We start from the raw sequence: 27,161 nt of genomic DNA on the forward strand, positions 1-27,161 counted from the left end.
GCCTCATTCCTCGCTATGTCTAATAAACTCGAGGAGGTGAGTATCCTACAGAGTGAAAAGGTGAGGCTGCTGGTATATTTAGTGGTGTTAACAGTGAGGTTTAATGTATGATGAGTGAGTGCCACGAGAGGCTGACTGGACCTCAGTAGTGATGTTGCCGGGGGAGGGCTCTTGATCCAAGGAATTTAAGATATTCTCACTATAGATTTAACATGATTATCTTCCATTGCCTGGGGGAGGGTTAGCCACCCAGGATAACCCAGGGGAGGGTTAGCCACCTAGGATAACACAGAGGGAGGGTAAGCCACCCAGGATAACCTAGGGGAGGGTTAGCCACCCAGGATAACCCAAGGGGAGGGTTAGCCACCTAGGATAACGCAGGGGGAGGGTTAGCCACCCAGGATAACCCAGGGGAGGGTTAGCCACCTAGGATAACCCAGGGGGAGGGCTAGCCACCCAGGATAACCCAGGGGAGGTTTAGCCACCCAGGATAACCCAGGGGGAGGGTTAGCCACCCAGGATAACCCAGGGAAGGGTTAGCCACCCAGAATAACTCAGCGGAGGGTTAACCACCCATGATAACCCAGTGAAGTGTTAGCCACGCAGGATAACCTAGGGGAGGGTTAGCTACCCAGGATAACCCAGGGGAGGGTTAGCCACCCAGGATAACCCAGGGGAGGGTTAACCACCCAGCATAACCCAGGGGAGGGTTAGCCAGATAACCCCAGGATAACCCAGGGGAGGGTTAGCCAGCCAGGATAACCCAGGGTAGGGTTAGCCACCCAGGATAACCCAGGGGAGGGTTAGCCACCCAGGATAACCCAGGGGAGGGTTAGCCACCCAGGATAACCCAGGGGAGGGTTAGCCACCCAGGATAACCCAGGGGAGGGTTAGCCACCCAGGATAACCCAGGGGAGGGTTAGCCACCCAGGATAACCCAGGGGAGGGTTAGCCAGGGCCAGGATAACCCAGGGGAGGGTTAGCCCCAGGATCACCCAGGGGAGGGTTAGCCACCCCGGATAACCCAGGGGAGGGTTAGCCACCCAGGATAACCCAGGGGAGGGTTAGCCACCCAGGATAACCCAGGGGAGGGTTAGCCACCCAGGATAACCCAGGGGAGGGTTAGCCAGGATAACCCAGGTTAGCCACCCAGGGGGAGGGTTAGATAACCCAGCCAGCCAGGATAACCCAGGAGAGGGTTAGCCACCCAGGATAACCCAGGGGAGGGTTAGCCAGCCAGGATAACCCAGGGGAGGGTTAGCCAGCCAGAATAACCCAGGGGAGGGTTAGCCACCCAGGATAACCCAGGGGAGGGTTAGCCACACAGGATAAACCAGGGGAGGGTCATCAACCAGGATAAATCAGGGGAGGGTTAGCCACCCAGGATAACCCAAAGGAGGGTTAACCACCCAGAATAACCCAGGGGAGGGTTAACCCAGGGGAGGGTTAGCCAGCCAGGATAACCCAGGGGAGGGTTAGCCACCCAGGATAACCCCCATGATAACCTAGGAGAGGGTTAGCCACCCAGGATAACCCAGGGGAGGGTTAGCCAGCAAGGATAACCCAGGGGAGGGTTAGCCAGCCAGGATAACCCAGGGGAGGGTTAGCCACCCAGGATAACCCAGGGGAGGGTTAGCCACACAGGATAAACCAGGGGAGGGTTAGCCAGCCAGGAAAACCCAGGGGAGGGTTAGCCAGCCAGGATAACCCAGGGGAGGGTTAGCCAGCAAGGATAACACGGGGGATGGTTAGCCATCCATGATAACCCGGGGAGGGTTAGGATAACCCAGTTAGCCACCCAGTATAACCCAGGGGAGGGTTAGCCAGCCAGGATAACCCAGGGGAGGGTTAGCCAGCCAGGATAACCCAGGGGAGGGTTAGCCAGCCAGGATAACCCAGGGGAGGGTTAGCCAGCCAGGATAACCCAGGGTAGGGTTAGCCAGCCAGGATAACCCGGGGAGGGTTAGCCAGCTAGGATAACCCAGGATAGGGAGGGTTAGCCAGCCAGGATAACCCAGGATAGGGAGGGTTAGCCAGCCAGGATAACCCAGGATAGGAAGGGTTAGCCAGCCAGGATAACCCAGGGGAGGGTTAGCCACCCAGGATAACCCAGGATAGGAAGGGTTAGCCAGCCAGGATAACCCAGGGGAGGGTTAGCCACCCAGGATAACCCAGGGGTTAGCCAGCCAGGATAACCCAGGGGTTAGCCAGCCAGGATAACCCAGGGGTTAGCCACCCAGGATAACCCAGGGGTTAGCCAGCCAGGATAACCCAGGGGTTAGCCAGCCAGGATAACCCAGGGGTTAGCCAGCCAGGATAACCCAGGGGTTAGCCAGCCAGGATAACCCAGGGGTTAGCCAGCCAGGATAACCCAGGGGTTAGCCAGCCAGGATAACCCAGGGGTTAGCCAGCCAGGATAACCTTGGGGAGGGTTAGCCAGCCAGGATAACCTTGGGGAGGGGTAGCCAGCCAGGAAAACCTTGGGGAGGGGTAGCCAGCCAGGATAACCCAGGGGTTAGCCAGCCAGGATAACCCAGGGGTTAGCCAGCCAGGATAACCCAGGGGAGGGTTAGCCAGCCAGGATAACCCAGGGGAGGGTTAGCCAGCCAGGATAGGACCCAGGGGAGGGTTAGCCACCCAGGATAACCCGGGGGAGGGTTAGCCAGCCAGGATAACCCTGGGAAGGGTTAGCCAGCCAGGATAACCCTGGGGAGGGTTAGCCAGCCAGGATAACCTTGGGGAGGGGTAGCCAGCCAGGATAACCCAGGGGGGGGTTAGCCAGCCAGGATAACCTTGGGGAGGGTTAGCCAGCCAGGATAACCTTGGGGAGGGGTAGCCAGCCAGGATAACCTTGGGGAGGGGTAGCCAGCCAGGATAACCCAGGGGAGTGTTAGCCACCCAGGATAACCCAGGGGTTAGCCAGCCAGGATAACCCAGGGGTTAGCCAGCCAGGATAACCCAGGGGTTAGCCAGCCAGGATAACCCAGGGGTTAGCCAGCCAGGATAACCCAGGGGTTAGCCAGCCAGGATAACCCAGGGGAGTGTTAGCCACCCAGGATAACCCAGGGGAGGGTTAGCCACCCAGGATAACCCAGGGGAGGGTTAGCCACCCAGGATAACCCAGGGGAGGGTTAGCCACCCAGGATAACCCAGGGGAGGGTTAGCCACCCAGGATAACCCAGGGGAGGGTTAGCCACCCAGGATAACCCAGGGGAGGGTTAGCCACCCAGGATAACCAGGGGAGGGTTTAACCCAGGGGAGGGTTAGCTACCCAGTATAACCCAGGGGAGGGTTAGCCACCCAGGATAACCCAGGGGAGGGTTAGCCACCCAGGATAACCCAGGGGAGGGTTAGCCACCCAGGATAACCAAGGGGAGGGTTAGCCACCCAGGATAACCCAGGGGAGGTTCAGCCACCCAGGACAACCCAGGGGAGGTGTTAGCCAGGCAGGATAACCCAGGGGAGGGTTAGCCATCCAGGATAACCCGGGGGAGGGTTAGCCACCCAGGATACCCCAGGGGTGGGTTAGACAGCCAGGATAACCCAGGGGAGGGTTAGCCACCCAGGATAACCCAGGGGAGGGTTAGCCACCCAGGATAACCCAGGGGAGGGTTAGCCACCCAGGATAACCCAGGGGAGGGTTAGCCACCCAGGATAACCCAGGGGAGGGTTCGCCACCCAGGATAACCCAGGGGGAGGGTTAGACAGCCAGGATAACCCAGGGGAGGGTTAGCCACCCAGGATAACCCAGGGGAATGTTAGCCACCCAGGACAACCCAAGGGAGGGTTAGCCACCCAGGATAACCCAGGGAAGGGTTAACCACCCAGGATAACCCAGGGAAGGGTTAACCACCCAGGATAACCTAGGAGAGGGTTAGCCACCCAGGATAACCCAGGGGAGGGTTAGCCAGCCAGGATAACCCAGGGGAGGGTTAGCCAGCCAGAATAACCCAGGGGAGGGTTAGCCACCCAGGATAACCCAGGGGAGGGTTAGCCAGCCAGGATAACCCGGGGGAGGTTAGCCAGCCAGGATAACCCAGGGAGAGGGCTAGCCAGCCAGGATAACCCAGGCGTTAGCCAGCCAGGATAACCCAGGGGAGTGTTAGCCACCCAGGATAACCCAGGGGATAACCCAGGGAGGGTTACCCACCCAGGATAACCCAGGGGAGGGTTAGCCACCCAGGATAACCCAGGGGAGGGTTAGCCACCCAGGATAACCCCCAGCCACCCAGGATAACCCAGGGGAGGGTTAGCCACCCAGGATAACCCAGGGGAGGGTTAGCCACCCAGGATAACCCAGGGGAGGGTTAGCCACCCAGGATAACCCAGGGGAGGGTTAGCCACCCAGGATAACCCAGGGGAGGGTTAGCCAGCCAGGATAACCCAGGGGATAACCCAGGGGGAGGGTTAGCCACCCAGGATAACCCAGGGGAGGGTTAGCCAGGATAACCCAGGGATAACCCAGGGGAGGGTTAGCCACCCAGGATAACCCAGGGGAGGGTTAGCCACCCAGGATAACCCAGGGGAGGGTTAGCCACCCAGGATAACCCAGGGGAGGGTTAGCCACCCAGGATAACCCAGGGGAGGGTTAGCCACCCAGGATAACCCAGGGGAGGGTTAGCCACCCAGGATAAACCAGGGGAGGGTTAGCCACCCAGGATAACCCAGGGGAGGGTTAGCCACCCAGGATAACCCAGGGGAGGGTTAGCCACCCAGGATAACCCAGGGTAGGGAGGGTTAGCCACCCAGGATAACCCAGGGGGGAGGGTTAGCCAGGATAACCCAGGATAACCCAGGATAAGGGGGAGGGTTAGCCACCCAGGATAACCCAGGGGAGGGTTAGCCACCCAGGATAACCCAGGGGAGGGTTAGCCACCCACGATAACCCAGGGTATGGTTAGCCACCCAGGATAACCCAGGGGAGGGTTAGCCACCCAGGATAACCCAGGGGATGGTTAGCCACCCAGGATAACCCAGGGGAGGGTTAGCCACCCAGGATAACCCAGGGGAGGGTTAGCCACCCAGGATAACCCAGGGGAGGGTTAGCCACCCAGGATAACCCAGGGGAGGGTTAGCCACCCAGGATAACCCAGGGGAGGGTTAGCCACCCAGGATAACCCAGGGGAGGGTTAGCCACCCAGGATAACCCAGGGGAGGGTTAGCCACCCAGGATAACCCAGGGGAGGGTTAGCCACCCAGGATAACCCAGGGGAGGGTTAGCCACCCAGGATAACCCAGGGGAGGGTTAGCCACCCAGGATAACCCAGGGGAGGGTTAGCCACCCAGGATAACCCAGGGGAGGGTTAGCCCCCCAGGATAACCCCCACCCCGGATAACCCAGGGGAGGGTTAGCCACCCAGGATAACCCAGGGGAGGGTTAGCCACCCAGGATAACCCAGGGGAGGGTTAGCCACCCAGGATAACCCAGGGGAGGGTTAGCCACCCAGGATAACCCAGGGGAGGGTTAGCCACCCAGGATAACCCAGGGGAGGGTTAGCCACCCAGATAACCCAGGGGAGGGTTAGCCACCCAGGATAACCCAGGGGAGGGTTAGCCACCCAGGATAACCCAGGGGAGGGTTAGCCACCCAGGATAACCCAGGGGAGGGTTAGCCACCCAGGATAACCCAGGGGAGGGTTAGCCACCCAGGATAACCCAGGGGAGGGTTAGCCACCCAGGATAACCCAGGGGAGGGTTAGCCACCCAGGATAACCCAGGGGAGGGTTAGCCAGCCAGGATAACCCAGGGGAGGGTTAGCCACCCAGGATAACCCAGGGGAGGGTTAGCCACCCAGGATAACCCAGGGGAGGGTTAGCCACCCAGGATAACCCAGGGGAGGGTTAGCCACACAGGATAACACAGGGGAGGGTTAGTCACCCAGGATAACCCAGCCACCCAGGACAACCCAGGGGAGGGTTAGCCACCCAGGATAACCCAGGGGAGGGTTAGCCACCCAGGATAACTCAGGGGAGGGTTAGCCACCCAGAATAACCCAGGGGAGGGTTAACCAACCAGGATAACCCAGGGGAGGGTTAACCACCCAGGATAACCCAGGGAAGGGTTAACCACCCATGATAACCTAGGAGAGGGTTAGCCACCCAGGATAACCCAGGGAAGGGTTAGCCACCCAGGATAACCCGGGGGAGGGTTAACCACCCAGGATAACCCATGGGAGTGTTAGCCACCCAGGATAACCCAGGGAAGGGTTAGCCACCCAAGATAACCCAGGGAAGGGTTAACCACCCATGATAACCTAGGAGAGGGTTAGCCACCCAGGATAACCCAGGGGAGGGTTAGCCAGCCAGGATAACCCAGGGGAGGGTTAGCCAGCCAGGATAACCCAGGGGAGGGTTAGCCACCCAGGATAACCCAGGGGAGGGTTAGCCACACAGGATAAACCAGGGGAGGGTCATCAACCAGGATAAATCAGGGGAGGGTTAGCCACCCAGGATAACCCAAAGGAGGGTTAACCACCCAGAATAACCCAGGGGAGGGTTAGCCTCCCAATATAACCCAGGGGAGCGTTAACCACCCAGGATAACCCAGGGGAGGGTTAGCCACCCAGGATAACCCAGGGGAGGGTTAGCCACCCAGGATAACCCAGGGGAGGGTTAGCCACCCAGGATAACCCAGGGGAGGGTTAGCCACCCAGGATAACCCAGGGGAGGGTTAGCCACCCAGGATAACCCAGGGGAGGGTTAGCCACCCAGGATAACCCAGGGGAGGGTTAGCCACCCAGGATAACCCAGGGGAGCGTTAACTCCAGGATCAAATTTTGGTCCATTCATTTGTGATCTAAACACTTACCATTGGGCCCCAAATCACATAAAAAAAAAAGTACCTGACATACCATTTGATACTATTCCCTGGCATTCGTACAGTAATTAGGTACATTGAGATTTTTGTTTTACTGTGTTTAGGATATTAAAATGATTCCTGTATTGCCTTAAAAGTGTCTAGCATCATATTTAAAATATATTATTACAAATATTAGGAATTGTGGCAGAGGCAGAGTTTGTTTGGAGATGGGACAAGATAGCCCTTCAATATGACACTAACATCAACTCTCCGGCTTATTTATCTATCACAATTCAGTCTTGCTCTGCCCTGGGCTTTCTGACTGTTCTGAAGGTTACCAGTACAGAATTCCTTGGGTTACCATCCCTGCAGCTCACTCCTAAACCTGGTCCCCCTGTTAATAGCCTGATCAATTAAGCTGTTGGTGCTAGCTAAATGCATTCCAACGTTGGCAGAACAGTCCTTCCAGTTTGTTAGAAAATTAAAAATCGTTCTGCCTGCTTTCCCAGTTATTTTTTAGCATGTTGTTTATGTTTTTGGCACACTTGTTGAAGGCTTTACCAGTCTCTGTTCTGCACACTTCATCTGCGTTTTGTGTTTCAGTGCATCCAAGACCACGTCGTAATGGTCTAGCAATTATGAGAAGCAGGAGCAACTTGCTCTAAATCCATATTGCTCTCATCTGGCAATTATGAGAAGCAGGAGCAACTTGCTCTAAATCCATATTGCTCTGGTCTGGCAATTATGAGAAGCAGGAGCAACTTGCTCTAAATCCATATTGCTCTGGTCTAGCAGTTATGAGAAGCAGGAACAACTTGCTCTAAATCCATATTGCTCTGGTCTGGCAATTATGAGAAGCAGGAACAACTTGCTCTAAATCCATATTGCTCTGGATATGTCGCTGTTGTGGTTCTTTATGACTAACAATGTTGCTTCTAAAAATTCATTCAAAGATTTTGATAGTGTAGGTCATCAATAATATTTTGTAGTTTTTTGCACTTGTTTTGCTGTCACCTTCATGGAGTAAGACTATATCAATGGTTTTTAATGACTGGAGTGACTTTTCATGAAATATTCATCTTAATTGTCAATCTTAAATCTGATTATTAGCTTACTGAACTTGGAGTCATATTGAGACCAGTTTTTTTGCTAATTTCTTTGTTGTCATCAGTGTTAGCTCCATCTCCTTTAAGCAAGGGCCCAATTCTAGATGTGGTGTTTGTCTTGGATTTTGTCTATGAGTAAAGGTATTTTGAGTTTCTTTCAATTTCATAAGTGGCTTTATTTTTTTCACCCTCTCCTGGACTCTATATATGCTTTCAGTTTTATCTCGGTGATTTACTTTTATCTAACCACTATATTTCTCTTTGCTCCTGAGAATGTGTGAGTCTTGGTCTTTTCTTGAGACTTGTTTCAGTTTATATTCATGCCATCTTCCTGGTATGTTTCAGTAAAGTTATGATTTGTTTAATCCCAGTTAATGTACATATTTATTGTTGAAAGTTGAATACACGCTCATGACTGCTTTTTTGCTGGTCAAGACCAGTGTGTAAGCTGCATTACAAGTGAAGGTGTAGGATACTCGACAGATGATTGTTATGCAAGCAAAAGGTGATGGTGTAAGGTGTTAGGTTGTTATCGAGTTGGCTTTATTTAATACAGTTATACAGTGGATCCCCGGTTTACGATATAATTTCATTCCAGAAGTATGTTCAGGTGCCAGTACTGACTGAATTTGTTCCCATAAGGAATATTGTGAATTAGATTAGTCCATTTCAGACCCTCAAACATACATGTACAAACGCACTTACATAATTGGTCGCATTGGGAGGTGATCGTAAACCAGGGGTCCACTGTATTAGATCTTCATTACAGTAGTATTTGTGAATATAAGGTCAAGGGTATTTTATAGTCGAATCAGTTCCACTATCTATTGGCTTGAAGAAAATTAATCCTAGTTTTAATAATTCATTTGTTTGTGACTTTCAGTTACATTTTAATTTTAATTTTTTTTCACTCCATACTGCTGTATTGGTATGTGTATTTGGTTTACATGGTATGCCTAAATATGGGTATTTTTGTTTGCAGGTCCTGAAAGATGTTGAAGAACTACGCACATTAGTGGCCTCTGCCACTCGAAAACGGATTCAGGATATTCTTTCACAAGAACTACGAAAATTGGAGATTGAGGTGAGATTGTAGTGTGTAGCCCTTTTAATTATCTTTTTATATGTATGTATATCTATACAGTATCTGTTAACTTGAGTATAATGTGCTGTGTTTAAGATTTCTGAAATTATATTAATGTTTTTAAATTTTATCTGATTTCATTTTTTAATGTTAAATGAGATGTTGTTTATGAACATTTAAGCTATAAAGTCTCTCTAGAAACAAGAACTCATAAATGTGTTTTATTTTTACTATAAATGAAAATCATAGAGGGGGATTTCTTTGCTTACACTGCCTCGGTGATTTTTTTTATTTTTGACTACTGCCACACCCTTGTCTCAGTGTGACTTGTTTCAAGACATGTTTTTGAATTGCTCTCAGCTTGTCCTGAGGACAAATTTCCTCAATGGCAGCCTAATCAGCAAGGCTGTTGATGACCCATAGGCCTTCAGAGCCATTGCAACCTGGCTATAAGACAGCACTAGCGGGAACATGTCTACCCACTTGAATACTATTACATTTGTTCAGGATATATTTCTTGCCCTGTTTTTACAGGAAGAAGATTAATAATTTAACCCTTAAACGGTCCAAACGTATATATGCGTTTTTTCAACATCTGAAAGTATGTAAAAAAAATGTAGATCTTTTTTGTTTTACATTTGAAAACGTGTATGAAAGTATAGTAGTACCAACACTCTTATATGGGTGTGAAGCTTGGGTGGTAAATGCAGCAGCGAGGAGACGGTTGGAGGCAGTGGAGATGTCCTGTTTAAGGGCAATGTGTGGTGTAAATATTATGCAGAAAATTCGGAGTGTGGAAATTAGGAGAAGGTGTGGAGTTAATAGTAGGTTGGTAGACAGCAACCACCCAGGGAGGTACTACCGTCCTGCCAAGTGAGTGTAAAACGAAAGCCTGTAATTGTTTTACATGATGGTAGGATTGCTGGTGTCTTTTGTCTGTCTCATAAATATGCAAGATTACAGGTATGTCTTGCTACTTCTACTTACACTTAGGTCACACTACACATACATGTACACATTTATTTATACACACTCATCTGAGTTTTCTTTGATTTTATCTTAATAGTTCTTGGTCTTATTACTTTTCCTTTTATATCCATGGGGAAGTGGAATAAGAATCTTTCCTCCGTAAGCCATGCGTGTTGTAAAAGTCAACTAAAATGCCGGGAACAATGGGCTAGTAACCCCTTTTCCTGTAAAGATTACTAAAAAGAATAAGAAGAAGAAAATTGTCAAAGTGGGAAGTCTGAATGTGCGTGGATGTTGTGCAAATGATAAGAAAGAGATGATTGTGGATGTTATGAATGAGAAGAAGCTGGATGTCCTGGCTTTAAGTGAAACAAAGCTGAAGGGGGTGGGAGAGTTTCAATGGAGAGGAATAAATGGGATTAGGTCAGGGGTTTCAAATAGAGTTAGAGCTAAAGAAGGAGTAGCAATAATGTTGAAGGATAAGCTATGGCAGGAAAAGAGGGACTATAAATGTATTAATTCAAGGATTATGTGGAGTAAAATAAAGATTGGATGTGAAAAGTGGGTTATAGTAAGCGTGTATGCACCTGGAGAAGAGAGAAGTGTAGAGGAGAGAGAGAGATTTTGGGAAATGTTGAGTGAATGCGTGGGGAGTTTTGAATCAAGTGTGAGAGTAATGGTGGTTGGGGATTTCAATGCTAAAGTGGGTAAAAATGTTATGGAGGGAGTAGTAGGTAAATTTGGGGTGCCAGGGGTAAATGTAAATGGGGAGCCTTTAATTGAGCTATGTGTAGAAAGAGATTTGGTAATAAGTAATACATATTTTATGAAAAAGAGGATAAATAAATATACAAGGTATGATGTAGCACGTAATGAAAGTAGTTTATTAGATTATGTATTGGTGGATAAAAGGTTGATGGGTAGGCTCCAGGATGTACATGTTTATAGAGGGGCAACTGATATATCGGATCATTATTTAGTTGTAGCTACAGTTAGAGTAAGAGGTAGATGGGAAAAGAGGAAGGTGGCAACAACAAGTAAGAGGGAGGTGAAAGTGTATAAACTAAGGGAGGAGGAAGTTCGGGTGAGATATAAGCGACTATTGGCAGAAAGGTGGGCTAGTGCAAAGATGAGTAGTGGGGGGGTTGAAGAGGGTTGGAATAGTTTTAAAAATGCAGTATTAGAATGTGGGGCAGAAGTTTGTGGTTATAGGAGGGTGGGGGCAGGAGGAAAGAGGAGTGATTGGTGGAATGATGAAGTAAAGGGTGTGATAAAAGAGAAAAAGGTAGCTTATGAGAGGTTTTTACAAAGCAGAAGTGTTATAAGAAGAGCAGAGTATATGGAGAGTAAAAGAAAGGTGAAGAGAGTGGTGAGAGAGTGCAAAAGGAGAGCAGATGATAGAGTGGGAGAGGCACTGTCAAGAAATTTTAATGAAAATAAGAAAAAATTTTGGAGTGAGTTAAACAAGTTAAGAAAGCCTAGGGAAAGTATGGATTTGTCAGTTAAAAACAGAGTAGGGGAGTTAGTAGATGGGGAGATGGAGGTATTAGGTAGATGGCGAGAATATTTTGAGGAACTTTTAAATGTTAAGGAAGAAAGGGAGGCAGTAATTTCATGCACTGGTCAGGGAGGTATACCATCTTTTAGGAGTGAAGAAGAGCAGAATGTAAGTGTGGGGGAGGTACGTGAGGCATTACGTAGAATGAAAGGGGGTAAAGCAGCTGGAACTGATGGGATCATGACAGAAATGTTAAAAGCAGGGGGGGATATAGTGTTGGAGTGGTTGGTACTTTTGTTTAATAAATGTATGAAAGAGGGGAAGGTACCTAGGGATTGGCAGAGAGCATGTATAGTCCCTTTATATAAAGGGAAAGGGGACAAAAGAGATTGTAAAAATTATAGAGGAATAAGTTTACTGAGTATACCAGGAAAAGTGTACGGTAGGGTTATAATTGAAAGAATTAGAGGTAAGACAGAATGTAGGATTGCGGATGAGCAAGGAGGTTTCAGAGTGGGTAGGGGATGTGTAGATCAAGTGTTTACATTGAAGCATATATGTGAACAGTATTTAGATAAAGGTAGGGAAGTTTTTATTGCATTTATGGATTTAGAAAAGGCATATGATAGAGTGGATAGAGGAGCAATGTGGCAGATGTTGCAAGTATATGGAATAGGTGGTAAGTTACTAAATGCTGTAAAGAGTTTTTATGAGGATAGTGAGGCTCAGGTTAGGGTGTGTAGAAGAGAGGGAGACTACTTCCCGGTAAAAGTAGGTCTTAGACAGGGATGTGTAATGTCACCATGGTTGTTTAATATATTTATAGATGGGGTTGTAAAAGAAGTAAATGCTAGGGTGTTCGGGAGAGGGGTGGGATTAAATTATGGGGAATCAAATTCAAAATGGGAATTGACACAGTTACTTTTTGCTGATGATACTGTGCTTATGGGAGATTCTAAAGAAAAATTGCAAAGGTTAGTGGATGAGTTTGGGAATGTGTGTAAAGGTAGAAAGTTGAAAGTGAACATAGAAAAGAGTAAGGTGATGAGGGTATCAAATGATTTAGATAAAGAAAAATTGGATATCAAATTGGGGAGGAGGAGTATGGAAGAAGTGAATGTTTTCAGATACTTGGGAGTTGACGTGTCGGCGGATGGATTTATGAAGGATGAGGTTAATCATAGAATTGATGAGGGAAAAAAGGTGAGTGGTGCGTTGAGGTATATGTGGAGTCAAAAAACGTTATCTATGGAGGCAAAGAAGGGAATGTATGAAAGTATAGTAGTACCAACACTCTTATATGGGTGTGAAGCTTGGGTGGTAAATGCAGCAGCGAGGAGACGGTTGGAGGCAGTGGAGATGTCCTGTCTAAGGGCAATGTGTGGTGTAAATATTATGCAGAAAATTCGGAGTGTGGAAATTAGGAGAAGGTGTGGAGTTAATAAAAGTATTAGTCAGAGGGCAGAAGAGGGGTTGTTGAGGTGGTTTGGTCATTTAGAGAGAATGGATCAAAGTAGAATGACATGGAAAGCATATAAATCTATAGGGGAAGGAAGGCGGGGTAGGGGTCGTCCTCGAAAGGGTTGGAGAGAGGGGGTAAAGGAGGTTTTGTGGGCGAGGGGCTTGGACTTCCAGCAAGCGTGCGTGAGCGTGTTAGATAGGAGTGAATGGAGACGAATGGTACTTGGGACCTGACGATCTGTTGGAGTGTGAGCAGGGTAATATTTAGTGAAGGGATTCAGGGAAACCGGTTATTTTCATATAGTCGGACTTGAGTCCTGGAAATGGGAAGTACAATGCCTGCACTTTAAAGGAGGGGTTTGGGATATTGGCAGTTTGGAGGGATATGTTGTGTATCTTTATATGTATATGCTTCTAAACTGTTGTATTCTGAGCACCTCTGCAAAAACAGTGATAATGTGTGAGTGTGGTGAAAGTGTTGAATGATGATGAAAGTATTTTCTTTTTGGGGATTTTCTTTCTTTTTTGGGTCACCCTGCCTCGGTGGGAGACGGCCGACTTGTTGAAAAAAAAAAAAAAAAAAAAAAAAAAAAAAAAATAAAATTTGATAATATTCATAAAATATAATGAAAAAAGGTTTAATAATCTGATTATTTAGAAACTATTGAACAGCACAAATAATGCTTCATATAAGGGTGAAATAGTTCTATACATGTTGGTGAAGTTGACACCATCATGGGTAGATCTCTTAACTTAAAATTAGATTACGTTTTCATCTATGAAAGTATGAAAGAGATCCATTTCTTAACCCTTTGAGGGTCGACCCAGGGTCCCAGGCCCTCCGAAACTTGTTCTCAGGGTCGGCCAAAAAAAAAAAAAAAAAAAATTATTTTTTCTTATGAAAAGATAGAGAATCTTATCCCGATCATAATGACACCAAAAGTATGAAATTTGATCGAAAACTTACGGAATTATGCTCTCGCGAAGTTAGCGGTCTCGGCGATGTTTACGCATCGGCGATTTTGCCCACTTTGAGCCCTATTTTCGGCCAATTCCAGTGTATTTGTCGACAAAAATCGTAACTATTTTGCTAGAACTCCATATTTTCTATCGAATGAGTACAAGAAACCACCCATTTACCGATTTCAACTATCCAATACAGTGGTCAGAATTTAGCAATTTTGCCAATTTCACACAAATTTCAAAAGATGCCAGTTTCCAAATAGGGTCCAGAATAAACAAGAAAGACATTCCTGGCACTAAAATAACATTTCCTCTGTTCATTAGTCACGTCCCCAGGCCCCTCTTACATTCTTTTGCTTTCCACTTTGAATTTTTATTCTCACAAAAAATAGAAGATTTACTGTTATGCAGACTACTGCATTAGTGTAGAAATGGTATAAATAATATCAGCGCACTTGTGAAAGAATATTAGACTCACCAGTTGACGTGTATTGGACACTTAGCATGATTTGTTTACTTTTGAACTTTGGTAAAAATCGAACATTTCTGCTACTTTGAGCTCAATTTCAAGGTACTTTTCATTGTAAAACCAGTCAAAATCATCTCAATTTCTGTAATATGTCTTCCATTCTATAAAATGAGACCAAGAAAACTAGAATACAACAATAAATACCATACGAAAATACAGTGCAAAGTCGCTGTTTTAATCCAAAAACACGGTCAAAGTTTTTTTTTTCTCATTACGCACTGTGTGCTGCAGGATTTTTTTTATACTGTGCACACTGACCACAGACACATTCTCTCATATGTAGGCCTACCAGCTTTCTTTCATTAGATTTGAGGGCGCTAGAATTTAGGCGTACTAGTACGTCAAAAACCCTGGTGCGTAAGCCGTACTAGTACGGCCGAAACCCTGAAAGGGTTAAACATTGTTTATTCTGGACCCTATTTTGAAATTGGAATATTTTGAACTTTGTGTTAAATTGGCCAAATTAACAATTTCCGATCACTTTATTTTGTAGTTGAAACAGTTGACTTGGTGATTTCTTGTGCTCAATCGATAGAATAGAAGTAATACTAGTGAAATAGCTAAGAATTTGGTTGACTGGAATAATGTAATTGGCCTAAAATGGGAGTCAAAGTCGGCAAAATCGCCGATTCGTAAATATCGCTGACACATCAAAATTCGCGAGAGCATAATTTCGTCAATTTTCCACCAAATTTCGTACTTTTTGTTTTATTACCTTCACAAAAAGATTCTCTACGATTTCATAAGAAAAAATAACAATTTTTTTTTTTTGAAAATTCTTGGACACTGGTGCGTGACTTCAGATTTGGGCCTTGGACCCTGAAAGGGTTAAAACTTACCTTGCTCATGCTCCAACAGCACATTGTCATAAAAACCACATGCCTCCACTGCTGTCAAGCACGCTCACATACACTTGGATGTCCAAACTAAATATTTTTCTTTATTTTTCTTCTATATTAAGTATTTAGATAAGCTAGTTGGTATATTATAGTGTTATGATTTGATATTTACTTTAACCCTTTCACACTCAAGACCCCTGCTCAGTGTCGAAGAATTCTCAAAAAAAAATAAAAAATTATTTTCTTATGAAATGATAAAGAATCTTTTTCTGATGGTAATGACTCTAAAAGTACGAAATTTGATGGAAAACTTATGGAATTACACTCTTGCAAAGTTAATCGTCTTGGTGATATATACGCATCACCAATTTCGCCCACTTTGAGCCTTGTTTTCGGCCAATTCCATTGTTCCAGTTGACCAAACTCATAGCTATATCACTAGAATTCCATTTGTTCTATAGATTGAGTACAGGAAACCCCCCGTTTACGAATTTCAACTACCCAATAAAGTGGTCAGAATTTGGCAATTTGGTCAATTTCACACACATTTCAAAAGATGCCAATTTCAAAATAGGGTCCAGAATAAACAGTGTGGACATTCCTGGCACTTAAATAACATTTTCTCTGTTCATCAGTCACATCTCCAGGACCCTCTTATATTACTCTTGCTTTCTATTTTGAAATTTTATTCACACAAAAAATAGAAGATTTACTGTTGTGCAGACTACTGGATTATAGTAATTGTATAAACAGTGTCAACCCATTTGTGACTGCATATTAGACTTGTCAGTTGGACATGTATTGGACTGTGACGTCATTTGTTTACTCTTGAACATCATCAAAAATTGAACATTTCCGCTACTTTGAGCTCAATTTCAAGGTACTTTTCATCGTGAAACCAATCAAAATTATCTCTATTTCTGTAATAGATCTTCCATTCTATTCTATCAAATGATACCAAGAAAACAAGAATATAACCATAATTACCATATGAAAATACACCTCAAAGTTGGCATTTTAAACCAAAAACACGGTTGGAGTTTTTTTTTTTTCTCGTTGTGCACTGTGTACTGCAGGATTTTTTATATACTGCACACACTGACCACACAGACCCATTCTCACATGTGTAGGTCTGCCAGCTTTCTCCCGCTAGATTTGAAGCCACTAGCGTTGTGGGGTATTAATATGGCACCAACACTGGCTTGTAAATAACAAAAAGGCACAATGCCATGACTGAAACAATACACAAATAACCCGCACATAGGAGGGAGGAGCTTACGATGACCTTTCGGTCCGACTTGGACCTGCACATAGAAGCTCCTCTCTTCTATGTGCAGGTTATTTTTCTACTGGCTTGTAAGCTGTACTAATACGACCCCAACAGTGAAAGGGTTAAATAGCCAGTTTTCACAAGGACAGTGACCCAAAGAACGAAAAATGGTGTTATCCATTGTCTAGCTGTTTTTCTAGAAATGCAGATATCACATTTCAAATTACCTTCCAAACTACAACTTCCCCACCAATCCTTTAGTGTGGTTACTGTATTTTTCCACTTCCAGACTCTAGGTGTGGATCATATAGTATTTTTTTTTTTTTTTTTTTATACTGATGTAGTAACTATATATTTTTTTTAGCTAGTTGGCCATCTCCCACCGAGGCAGGGTGACCTGAAAAGAAAGAAAATACTTTCATCATTCAACACTTTCACCTCACTCACACATAATCACTGTTTTTGCAGAGGCACTCAGAACACAACAGTTTAGAAGCATATATGTATAAAGATACACAACATATCCCTCCAAACTGCCAATATCCCAAACCCCTTTTTTTAAACTAATTGTTCATATTGTTAAGGGCTGTTTATCCACTTTGCAACTTGTTTATCATTCTATCCAAAATAAGTAATTCCAATTTCAATCTTACATTCATCATATTTTTCTGTTTAATCTTTATGATACAGTAGAATCTATCACTTCACACTTACTACTACTTTTCAAAAACCTTCTTTGTGTACTGTAGAATTTGTTTACCACTTTATATACCTATTTCTTTTATGCTATAAATGAACCAGAATGTAAACAAAACAGAAAAGCACTGCGTATGTATCTTCAGACTGAAGCCATCGTCAGCAAACTAAAGACTGGGGGCAAATGTTTATTTGGATAAGATATATGGCTGTTAGCTGACAAGTGGTAGTATAAAGGCACATGTAGCAAAGAAGAACCTTGTATTTTTACATTTCATCCACTGGGGGACTTTATCAAGTACAAGGAATATACAGAATCACTAGTATATAAAGTGAGGGTCAGGTCAGGTCAGGTGACGTTGGGGAAGGTGAGGTTTGGATCCATGAAAAGAGGTGCTGTACAGATAACTGAATAGATTTTTTGCTATAAATTACTGAACTAATTTTCATGATTTTTTTTTTTTTTATATATATTTGCAGAAGTGTACAGGTACTGGTCCAGGAGCTGGATGGCAAGAATTACCAACTTAACATTACTAATCTTGCCAAGAATATTAAGCCAGATGCCAGCTATCACAAGGTTAAAACAGGTTAGTTTTAATGTTTTATTCATATACAATGTCTTTTGGCTTGGTTTTTAATTAGCAAATTGATGAAAAATGGTAACCGTTTTGGTCTCTGAAAAATCAATTTTACTTGCATAAATATTTATGATTCTCATAAGGATATCATTCCAGATGCACCTCTGTGTAGTACCCCTTTGTTTTTTTAAACGAAGTTAGATCTAACTTTGGTTTTCTTTTGACTAAGAATTATGTCATAAGCTATTGTATCTGTTTTCTGACTTGCAAAATACCAAAAACTTTTGTGATTACAATCTGTATTTGGAATCGGTAAGCTTAATTTAATTAGCCTTATTAGTCAAACCTTGTAACTGTTGTGAGGGTGCCTCTGGCAAGACAGTAATGGAGCAAATGATGACGAAAGTTTTTCTTTTTTTTTGGGCCACTCTGCCTCAGTGGGAAACGGCTGATGTGTTAATAATAATAATAAATAAAATAAATTACATGCAATACGTATACATATACTATATTTTTTTCCCCAACACACTGGCTGACTCCCACCAAGGCGGGTGACCCAAAAAAGCAAGAAACACTTTCACCATCATTCACACATAACCACTATCTTTGCAGAGGCACACAGATATGACAGTTCAGATGTCACTCCAAACAGCAAATATCCCAAACCCTTCCTTTAAATTGCGGGCATTGTACCTCCCATCTCCAGGACTCAGGTCCGGCTAACCAGTTTTCCTGAATTTCTTCACAAAATATTACCCTGCTTACACTCCAACAGCTCGTTAAGTCCCAAAAACCATTCATCTTCATTCACTCCTATCAAACACACACACTTACCTGTAGCACTAAAAAAAAAAAAAAAAAAAGCTCTGCAACATTTTGGTAAATTGTACTCTGTATAGTATGTGAAAAGGGGTCATCGGTTTGACTGAGTTCTTAGTTCTCCAAGAATTTTATGCCTGTTACTAACCAGTTTTACTGACAGCTTCATATTAGTATTGTAAGTAATCCTGAATACAAAGTACATTACCATCTACAGTGGACCCCCGGTTCGCGAAGCCATCGGTATCCGATAAATACGGTATCCGAAGCATTTATATTGCAAAAAATTTGCCTCGGTTCCCGTTACAAAACCCGGTATGCGATACGATTCATTCGAGACTTGTCCAGTGTTTACAAGCCAGCCAGTGTGCGTGCATCTAAGGATACATTCAGTACATTCTATATTATCCATATTATCACTGTTTTTGGTGCTTGCTTCTGCAAAATAAGTCAACATGGGCCCCAAGAAAGCTTCTAGTGCCAACCCATCGAGACCAAGGGTGCTAATGACTATTGAAATTAAGGAAATGTGTGCAAAGTGGCTTGAAGTGTAAACCTTTTTTGATGAAAATCACCCTGACACAGCTACTGCAAGCCGTGTTGGCAACATGTACACTGACAATGTTGTGAACCACTTTAGGAAAGTCATAAAGGACGAGAGGTACAGGTCTCTATGGACAGATATGTTGTGCGACAGAAGCAGTGACTCTCAAGCTGGTCCTAGTGGCATTAAAAGAAGAAGGGAAGTAACCCCGGAAAAGGACTTGCTACCTCAAGTCCTAATGGAGGGGGATTACCCTTCTAAACATTAAATACTTCAACACTCTCCCCTCCTCCCATCCCATCAATCATCACCAGATCTTCATTAAAGGTAAGTGTCAATTATTCTATTGTGTTTATTCTATTTTTATTATTGCTATTGTAATTATTCTTTTGCATTAAACTTAATATTTCATGTGGTAAAAGTTTTTTTTTCATACTTTTGGGTGTCTTGCACGGATTAATTTGATTTCCATTATTTCTTATGGGGAAAATTTATTCGCTTTCCGATAATTTTGCTTTATGATGAGCTCTCAGGAACGGATTAATGACGTGAACCAGGGGTCCACTGTAATTGTTAGTTCAAATATATATATATATATATATATTTTTTTTTTTTTTTCAACAAGTCGGTCGTCTCCCACCGAGGCAGGGTGACCCAAAAAAGAAAGAAAATCCCCAAAAAGAAAATACTTTCATCATCATTCAACACTTTCACCACACACACATTATCACTGCTTTTGCAGAGGTGCTCAGAATACAACAGTTTAGAAGCATATACGTATAAAGATACACAACATATCCCTCCAAACTGCCAATATCCCAAACCCCTCCTTTAAAGTGCAGGCATTGTACTTCCCATTTCCAGGACTCAAGTCCGACTATATGAAAATAACCGGTTTCCATGAATCCCTTCACTAAATATTACCCTGCTCACACTCCAACAGATCGTCAGGTCCCAAGTATCATTCATCTCCATTCACTCCTATCTAACACGCTCATGCACGCTTGCTGGAAGTCCAAGCCCCTTGCCCACAAAACCTCCTTTACCCCCTCTTTCCAACCCTTTCGAGGACGACCCCTACCCCTCTTTCCTTCCCCTATAGATTTATATGCTTTCCATGTCATTCTACTTTGATCCATTCTCTCTAAATGACCAAACCACCTCAACAACCCCTCTTCTGCCCTCTGACTAATACTTTTATTAACTCCACACCTCCTAATTTCCACACTCCGAATTTTCTGCATAATATTTACACCACACATTGCCCTTAGACAGGACATCTCCACTGCCTCCAACTGTCTCCTCGCTGCTGCATTTACCACCCAAGCTTCACATCCATATAAGAGTGTTGGTACTACTATACTTTCATACATTCCCTTCTTTGCCTCCATAGATAACGTTTTTTGACTCCACATATACCTCAACGCACCACTCGCCTTTTTTCCCTCATCAGTTCTATGATTAACCTCATCCTTCATAAATCCATCCATCATAATCTTGTCTTGAAACAAGTTGTACAGCCTGGTTTCTAATACACATCTGTACAGAAACAGGTATTCACCCTGTCTTATAAATTTCAAGAAAATGAAATACTGTACGAAGTATTGCGTGTAAGAAAAGAATAAGCGCTAAATCTAAACAATAAAGAACAATGTTGACCTTGGGGAAAGTGAAGATATGAAGCTCAAGTTACTGTACTTATGGGGTCTGAAACTAATGTACAGTTGCATAAAGACCATATTTACTTATTACCACAAACAGATTAAACATTAACCCCTTGAGGGTCCAGACTTCCAGTCTGAAAATTCCCCACAGGGTCCATGAATTAAAAAAAAGAAATTGACGAAATTATGCTCTTGCGAATTTTGCTATGCTAGCGACATATACGCATCAGCGATTTTGCCCACTTTGAGTCCTATTTTCTGCCAATTGTTGTTCCATTAGACCAAATTCTTAGCTATTTCACTAGTATGTGTTCCATTTTATCTATTGAGCACAAGAAATCGCCCAATCAACTATTTCGTCTACCCAGAATTCCATTTTGATTTTTTATTCACACCAGTAAATAGACAATTTACTGTTATGCAATGCTGTAATATTTTTTTTTTTTTTTCAATAAGTCAGCCGTCTCCCACCGAGGCAGGGTGGCCCAAAAAAGAAAGAAAATCCCCAAAAAGAAAATACTTTCATCATCATTCAACACTTTCACCTCACACATAATCACTGTTTTTGCAGAGGTGCTCAGAACACAACAGTTTAGAAGTATATACATATAAAGATACACAACACATCCCTCCAAACTGCTAATAATAACTGTAATAAATGTATAAATAATATCAACGCATTCGTGAAGGCACATTAGACCCACCACGTGGGTCTAATGTGTGATGTGATTTGTTTACTCATGAAGATTGGCAAAAGTCAAACATTTCCACTACTTTGAGCTCAATTTCAAGCTATTTTCAGTACTAAAACAATCAAAATCATCTCTTATTTCTGTAAATTATCTTCAGTTCTATCTAATGAGACCAAGAAACTGTGAATACAACCATAAAAAACATACAAAAGTACACCGCAAAGTCACTGTTTTAATCCAAAAACACGGTCACGGTTATTTCTCATTATGCGCTGTGTGCTGCAGGATTTGTTGTATATGGTGCACAGTTACCACATAAATGCATTCTCATATCTAGGCCCAGATTTACCACTCACAGCTTATCTTTGTGAGCTGAGCTCATGATATAGTAATACAGCACGAACCCTGGCTTCAGAGCCATAGAAATGCAGCATGGACCCTGAAAGGGTTATGGAATCTTTATGTTCACTTTTCTGGATTTGGGCCATGGTGGCTCTTATTATATTCTGCCATGTAAGGCCTTACCTGTGAATGTCCTCACTGCTAAGTGAAAGAATGTATTTCATAAATTATTGTTCACTTTTTCCTGCATAATCATGATTAACTAAAATTTATAGTAATCACCTTTACCAAATCTTGATTTTTTACAGGAAATAGTCATATGCATTTCCTTTAACCCTTTGAGGGTTTTGGTCGTACTAGTACGTCTTACGCGTAGGGGTTTTTGACGTACTAGTACGCATAAATTCTAGCGGCCTCAAATCTAGTGGGAGAAAGCTGGTAGGCCTTCATATGAAAGAATGTGTCTATGTGGTCAGTATGCACAGTCTAAAAAAAATCCTGCAGCACACAGTGCATAATGAGAAAAAAAAAACTTTGACCATTTTTTTGGAATAAATCAGCGACTTTGCAGTGTATTTTCGTATGGTATTTATTGTTGTATTCTAGTTTTCTTGGTCTCATTTTATAGAATGGAAGACATATTACAGAAATTGAGATGATTTTGACTGGTTTTACAATGAAAGGTACCTTGAAATTGAGCTCAAAGTAGCAGAAATGTTCGATTTTTACCAAACTTCAAAAGTCAAGAAATCGTGCCAAGCGTGCAATACTCGTCAACTGGTGAGTCTAATATTCTTTCACAAGTGCAGCAATAATATTTATACCATTTTTTACACTAATGCAGTAGTCTGCATAACAGTAAATCTTATATTTTTTGTGAGAATAAAAATTCAAAGTGGAAAGCAAAAGAATATAAGAGGGGACTTGAGACGTGACTAATGACTAGAGGAAATGTCATTTTAGTGCCAGGAATGTCTTTCTTGTTTATTCTGGACCCTATTCGGAAATTGGCATCTTTTGAAATTTGTGTGAAATTGGCAAAATTGCTAAATTCTGACCACTGCACTGGATAGTTGAATTTCATAAATGGGTGGTTTCTTGCACCCATTCGATAGAAAAAATGGAGTTCTAGCGAAATATTCATGTTTTTTGTCGACTAGTACAGTGAAATTGGCCGAAAATGGGGCTCAAAGTGGGCAAAATCGCCGATGCGTAAACATCGCCGAGACCGCTAACTTTACGAGAGCATAATTCCGTAAGTTTTCTATCAAATTACAAACTTTTGGTGTCTTTATGATCGGGAAAAGATTCTCTATCTTTTCATAAGAGAAAATAATTTTTTTTTTTTTTTAAATTTGGCCAACCCTGAGAACGAGTTTCGGAGAGGGCCTGTCGACCCTCAAAGGGTTAAATGTCTTTCCTGATATAATGGATTTCAGCACTTTTTTTTAGTTACCAGTTATGAAATGATTTCCCTTTTTCTCAGTGCCATTATTTGAATACATATATTGTGCAGAACAAGGGAAACCAATGCTCTAAACAAAGAACAAAAAGGCACAATACCTTGACTGGAACAATACACAAACCCACACAGAGAGAAGCTGATGACAACATGTCAGTGTGACTTTGCAAATGGTCCAAGTTGGACCAAAAGTTCGTCATAAGCCTCTCTCTCACTCCTATGTGCAGGTTTGTGTATTGTGTAGCACTCTAAACCTGCAGCTAGTAAAATAAGTAAGGTAAAAAAAAATTTTGCTTCCATGTGCAGGTGCATCTCTTTAAGCACTTGCACATGCATTTGTGTGCAGGAGAGAAAAAGCATGTGTATATGTGCTAAAAAAAATTTTGTGTGTTTCAGATATGTTGGTGTTGTTCTTATGCAAGAGCGAACAACAAAAGTGGGCAGGTGTCACTGCTGAGGATGTGCGAGCAAGCGAGGCACGTAAGCCTAAGGTCAACAGTGATGATCCTAATGCTGGAATGATGGACCTCATGAAACAGATGTATGATGAAGGCGATGATAAGATGAAGCAGGTATGTTTAAAATGAATTCTTTTCCTGGAATGTATCATTTTGCGTTTGATTTTCAGTTTAAATACAGCCTCTCCTCACTTAGCAACGTACTCATTTACCAACGACTCGGACTTACGACGGGGTCTCTAACCAGTATGCTTACCTAAATAATGTATATTACAGCTGATTTCCTCTATTCTGTTTATTACAGTATACAGTACACTACTGTATAAACATTTAAAAATATACTAAAAATGTTATAAATGGTGCAAAGGTGATAGTAAAACAATATCAAAGATGGTTGACACAAACCCACTACCATTATAGTATGCTCCTTGCTTAGCAACGAATTTGTTTACCGAAGTGGTCTTAGGAACGGCACTCCATCGTTAAGTAAGGAGAGGTTGTATAAGTTTGTATAGTTAGAAGAACTGATATCCAGAAAATATAGATGATCAAACCTGGTTACCTCCCATTTCTCATAGGCTGTGTGAACCCTATGGGTTTATGGCTTCCCCATAAAAATAATACTTTTTGTACAGATTGCTACTTCTTAACCTTTTATCTATGTCAGACGTACTAGTACACACCGTTTTTCATACCCACAAATCTGCCACCTGCCAATATGTGTCCCACGTACTAGTATACCTCACTAGCAACAGTGGCTAATAATTGTTGCTTACCTTTTTTATTTAACACACCAGCTATCTTCCACCAATGCCGGGTAACCCCAAAAAAAGAAGAAAGTTTTTCTTGTTTTCATATTTAGTAATTTATACAGGAGTAGTTACTAGCTCCTTGCTCCTGTTGTTGCTGACTGCAGGGCTCTTAATCCATGGCATTATAACTACTCTCCCTTTTTCTGGCTCAAGTCTTAGTAATCCCCATTCCCTGGGTACTGTATGATTCATACTTGTTTGGTGCTTGACTATAATTTTAATACTACTATGCTTCTTATGTCCCACAGATGCTGAACAAGACGTGGTACGAAAGTCAGCAGAAGACACTGAAAGGTGGAAACGACTTGGAAAATCTTGACCTTTAATGAAGTCATACGTTGTTAATGCAGTTGAAATAGTTTCTTTCTAAAAATAGAATTTCATATAATACATCTTTAAAAATAATATATACAGCATGACATGTTAAAAGATTGAAAAGTATATGTTTAGTATTTTCATACTGTAGCATAATTTGATGTGAATGTTTAATTTTTTATGACCTCTAAAACTGTTGTTTTGAATTTTTCTTTCCATAAATGTGTAGATTAAATTTCATTGTAGTATTTCATAGCAACCAATGCATATCAGTCCCTCTTTTCTCAAATTCTTGTTCATAACAATCTGTGGCATTCCATGGATTTAAAAATGAGCTGATTAGTTTCTATGATTTGTTTGAATTAGAGATTTTTCTTTTAAAAAATTAAGTATGGTATATTTAGTTATGTGGAAGAAATTTGTGCAAACTTAGACAATATTATCTTTATTGGAATTTTAGAAATTTGAAAATTTTTGGCAAGATACAGAAATTGAATTATTGTGCTCTGGAACCAGAACATTATTCAAATAAAGTACCAGCAGGGATGGAGTGAGTAAAGATGAAAGTGTTTCTTACTTTTTTGGTCACCCCCACCTTGGTGGGAAACAGCTTATGTGTTGATAAAAAAAAAAGTAACAGCACTAACAAGTTAAAGTAAAAGATCATTTGATGCAGTAGATACCATTAATAACAATATTTTCCATGCACAGGGACTTAATCAAATTAAGTCTAATTTAATGATTGTGGGAGAGACTCGGGTAAAATATATGGACCATGCACTTTGTAACAGATAGGAAAGTCAGACAGAGGGTGTGCCTCCCAGTTACTGGTCAAAAGAAATTCATTGAAATAGCACACTGTACACATTTCCTCAACAAATACAGCTATATAATATACTTAGCATGCTAGTTGCTAATTCCATGAAATAAATTGAAGACCAAAGACACAATACCGTGACAAACAAATACACAAATAGCCTGCACAAAGGAGAAAGGAGATTATGATGATATTTTGGTCTGACTTAGACTATTTACAAGTCACACTGTGTGACTAATCAGTGATCCAAGTTGGATCAAATAATCAAAAGCACTACACTGACAAGGGTCATGCAGATTTGGATCAAAACACTGTTATAAGCTTCTTTCTCCTATATGCAGGTTATTTGTACATTATTATTATTTTACTGTTCTTTCAATGATTAATTTATGCACATAAGTGAAGATTGAGCTGAAGCTACAGATTTACATCCTGATAGTTTGTTTTAAAATATTGACGAAGGCACTGGTATACAACATGCATTGCATATTAAGTGTAGTATATAATGCACTGTGCTGTTCACAAACATTTCATTGAATAAAATCCAAACATCTTTGAATGACGCTTCTTCATCCTAAATTAGTAAAGGGCTCAATTTTGTTTATAGAAAGGCCGTTTTGTAATTGATCATTATCTATTTTATGAGGCAGCACTTTGTTAAAGCTCCTCACTCTCATGTTAATTAAAACAAAACAAGAAATATGGTTGATGAGGCCCTGATCCACCATGAGACTGGTCATGGCCTGGGTTACAGGAGCATTGACCCCTGGAACACTAGGTAGACTCCAGGTAATCCTATATACAAAGAATTTCAGTAACATCTGAGTATTTCAGGGACCTGGGAAATGGGTATCCTTCAAAGAGGGTTCGTTGATGCTGAAGAAGGGCTCTTTATCCAAGGAATTTAAATTATCCTATTTGGATTAAACCTGTTGATATCTCATTCCCTAGGCACTGTATGACCCCTATGGGCCTGGGTCTTGCCCATGAGTATAACTAAAATTGCTGTATGACCCTTGTTGAGAGCCTCTATGCTGTATAGCCCTTGTGGCTTAGCGCTTCTTTTTGATTATAATAATAATGAGAGCCTCTATGCAGAGGTGAATATTCCATCCTTGACCAATCGCCGTGATGCTCATTGCCTTCACTATTATGTTCGCCCTCATGACCTCTGCAATCCTTCCATATATAGGATAGTCACTGATGTTAGTTGACATTCTTCACCCACATTCCCTCTTGTCTTCTCTTCAGTTACCACCTTTCTATATTCATGTAGCATCTCACTTTTCCATGCCCCCTTGGAAAGTTCCGGCGGTTCGTGTCTGTTCTTTCCCACTGCCATGTGTGAAAGCCCAACTGTCTACGGTGGCTTCTTGCTCTCTTTTCTAAGCCACTTCCGATCTCATTCTCATGCCATTGCAGTGTACACCGATGGTTCCAAG

The 27,161-nt window shown here is 42.7% G+C and overlaps 1 protein-coding gene across 1 annotated transcript; it reads left to right on the forward strand.

Moving 5' to 3' along the window:
• LOC138851990 (calcyclin-binding protein-like) lies at positions 1-26,278 on the forward strand. Its single transcript, XM_070081586.1, has 5 exons — positions 1-36; positions 8,887-8,988; positions 17,659-17,803; positions 23,714-23,889; positions 24,836-26,278. Exons 1-5 carry the CDS (start codon positions 16-18, stop codon positions 24,911-24,913), a joined length of 522 nt encoding a protein of 173 aa, XP_069937687.1. The 5' UTR covers positions 1-15; the 3' UTR covers positions 24,914-26,278.
• Positions 26,279-27,161: the final 883 nt, after the last annotated feature.

The sequence above is a fragment of the Cherax quadricarinatus genome, unplaced genomic scaffold (genome assembly GCF_038502225.1).
Source record: "Cherax quadricarinatus isolate ZL_2023a unplaced genomic scaffold, ASM3850222v1 Contig3250, whole genome shotgun sequence".
Classification (NCBI taxonomy): Eukaryota; Metazoa; Arthropoda; class Malacostraca; order Decapoda; family Parastacidae; genus Cherax; species Cherax quadricarinatus.

Coding starts and splice junctions, on each gene's coding strand:
- LOC138851990 (XM_070081586.1), top strand. CDS start 16: ATGTCTAATAAACTCGAGGAG. Junction 8,989..17,658: donor TACGAAAATTGGAGATTGAG/GTGAGATTGTAG, acceptor ACTGAACTAATT/TTCATGATTTTTTTTTTTTT. Junction 23,890..24,835: donor GCGATGATAAGATGAAGCAG/GTATGTTTAAAA, acceptor TATGTCCCACAG/ATGCTGAACAAGACGTGGTA.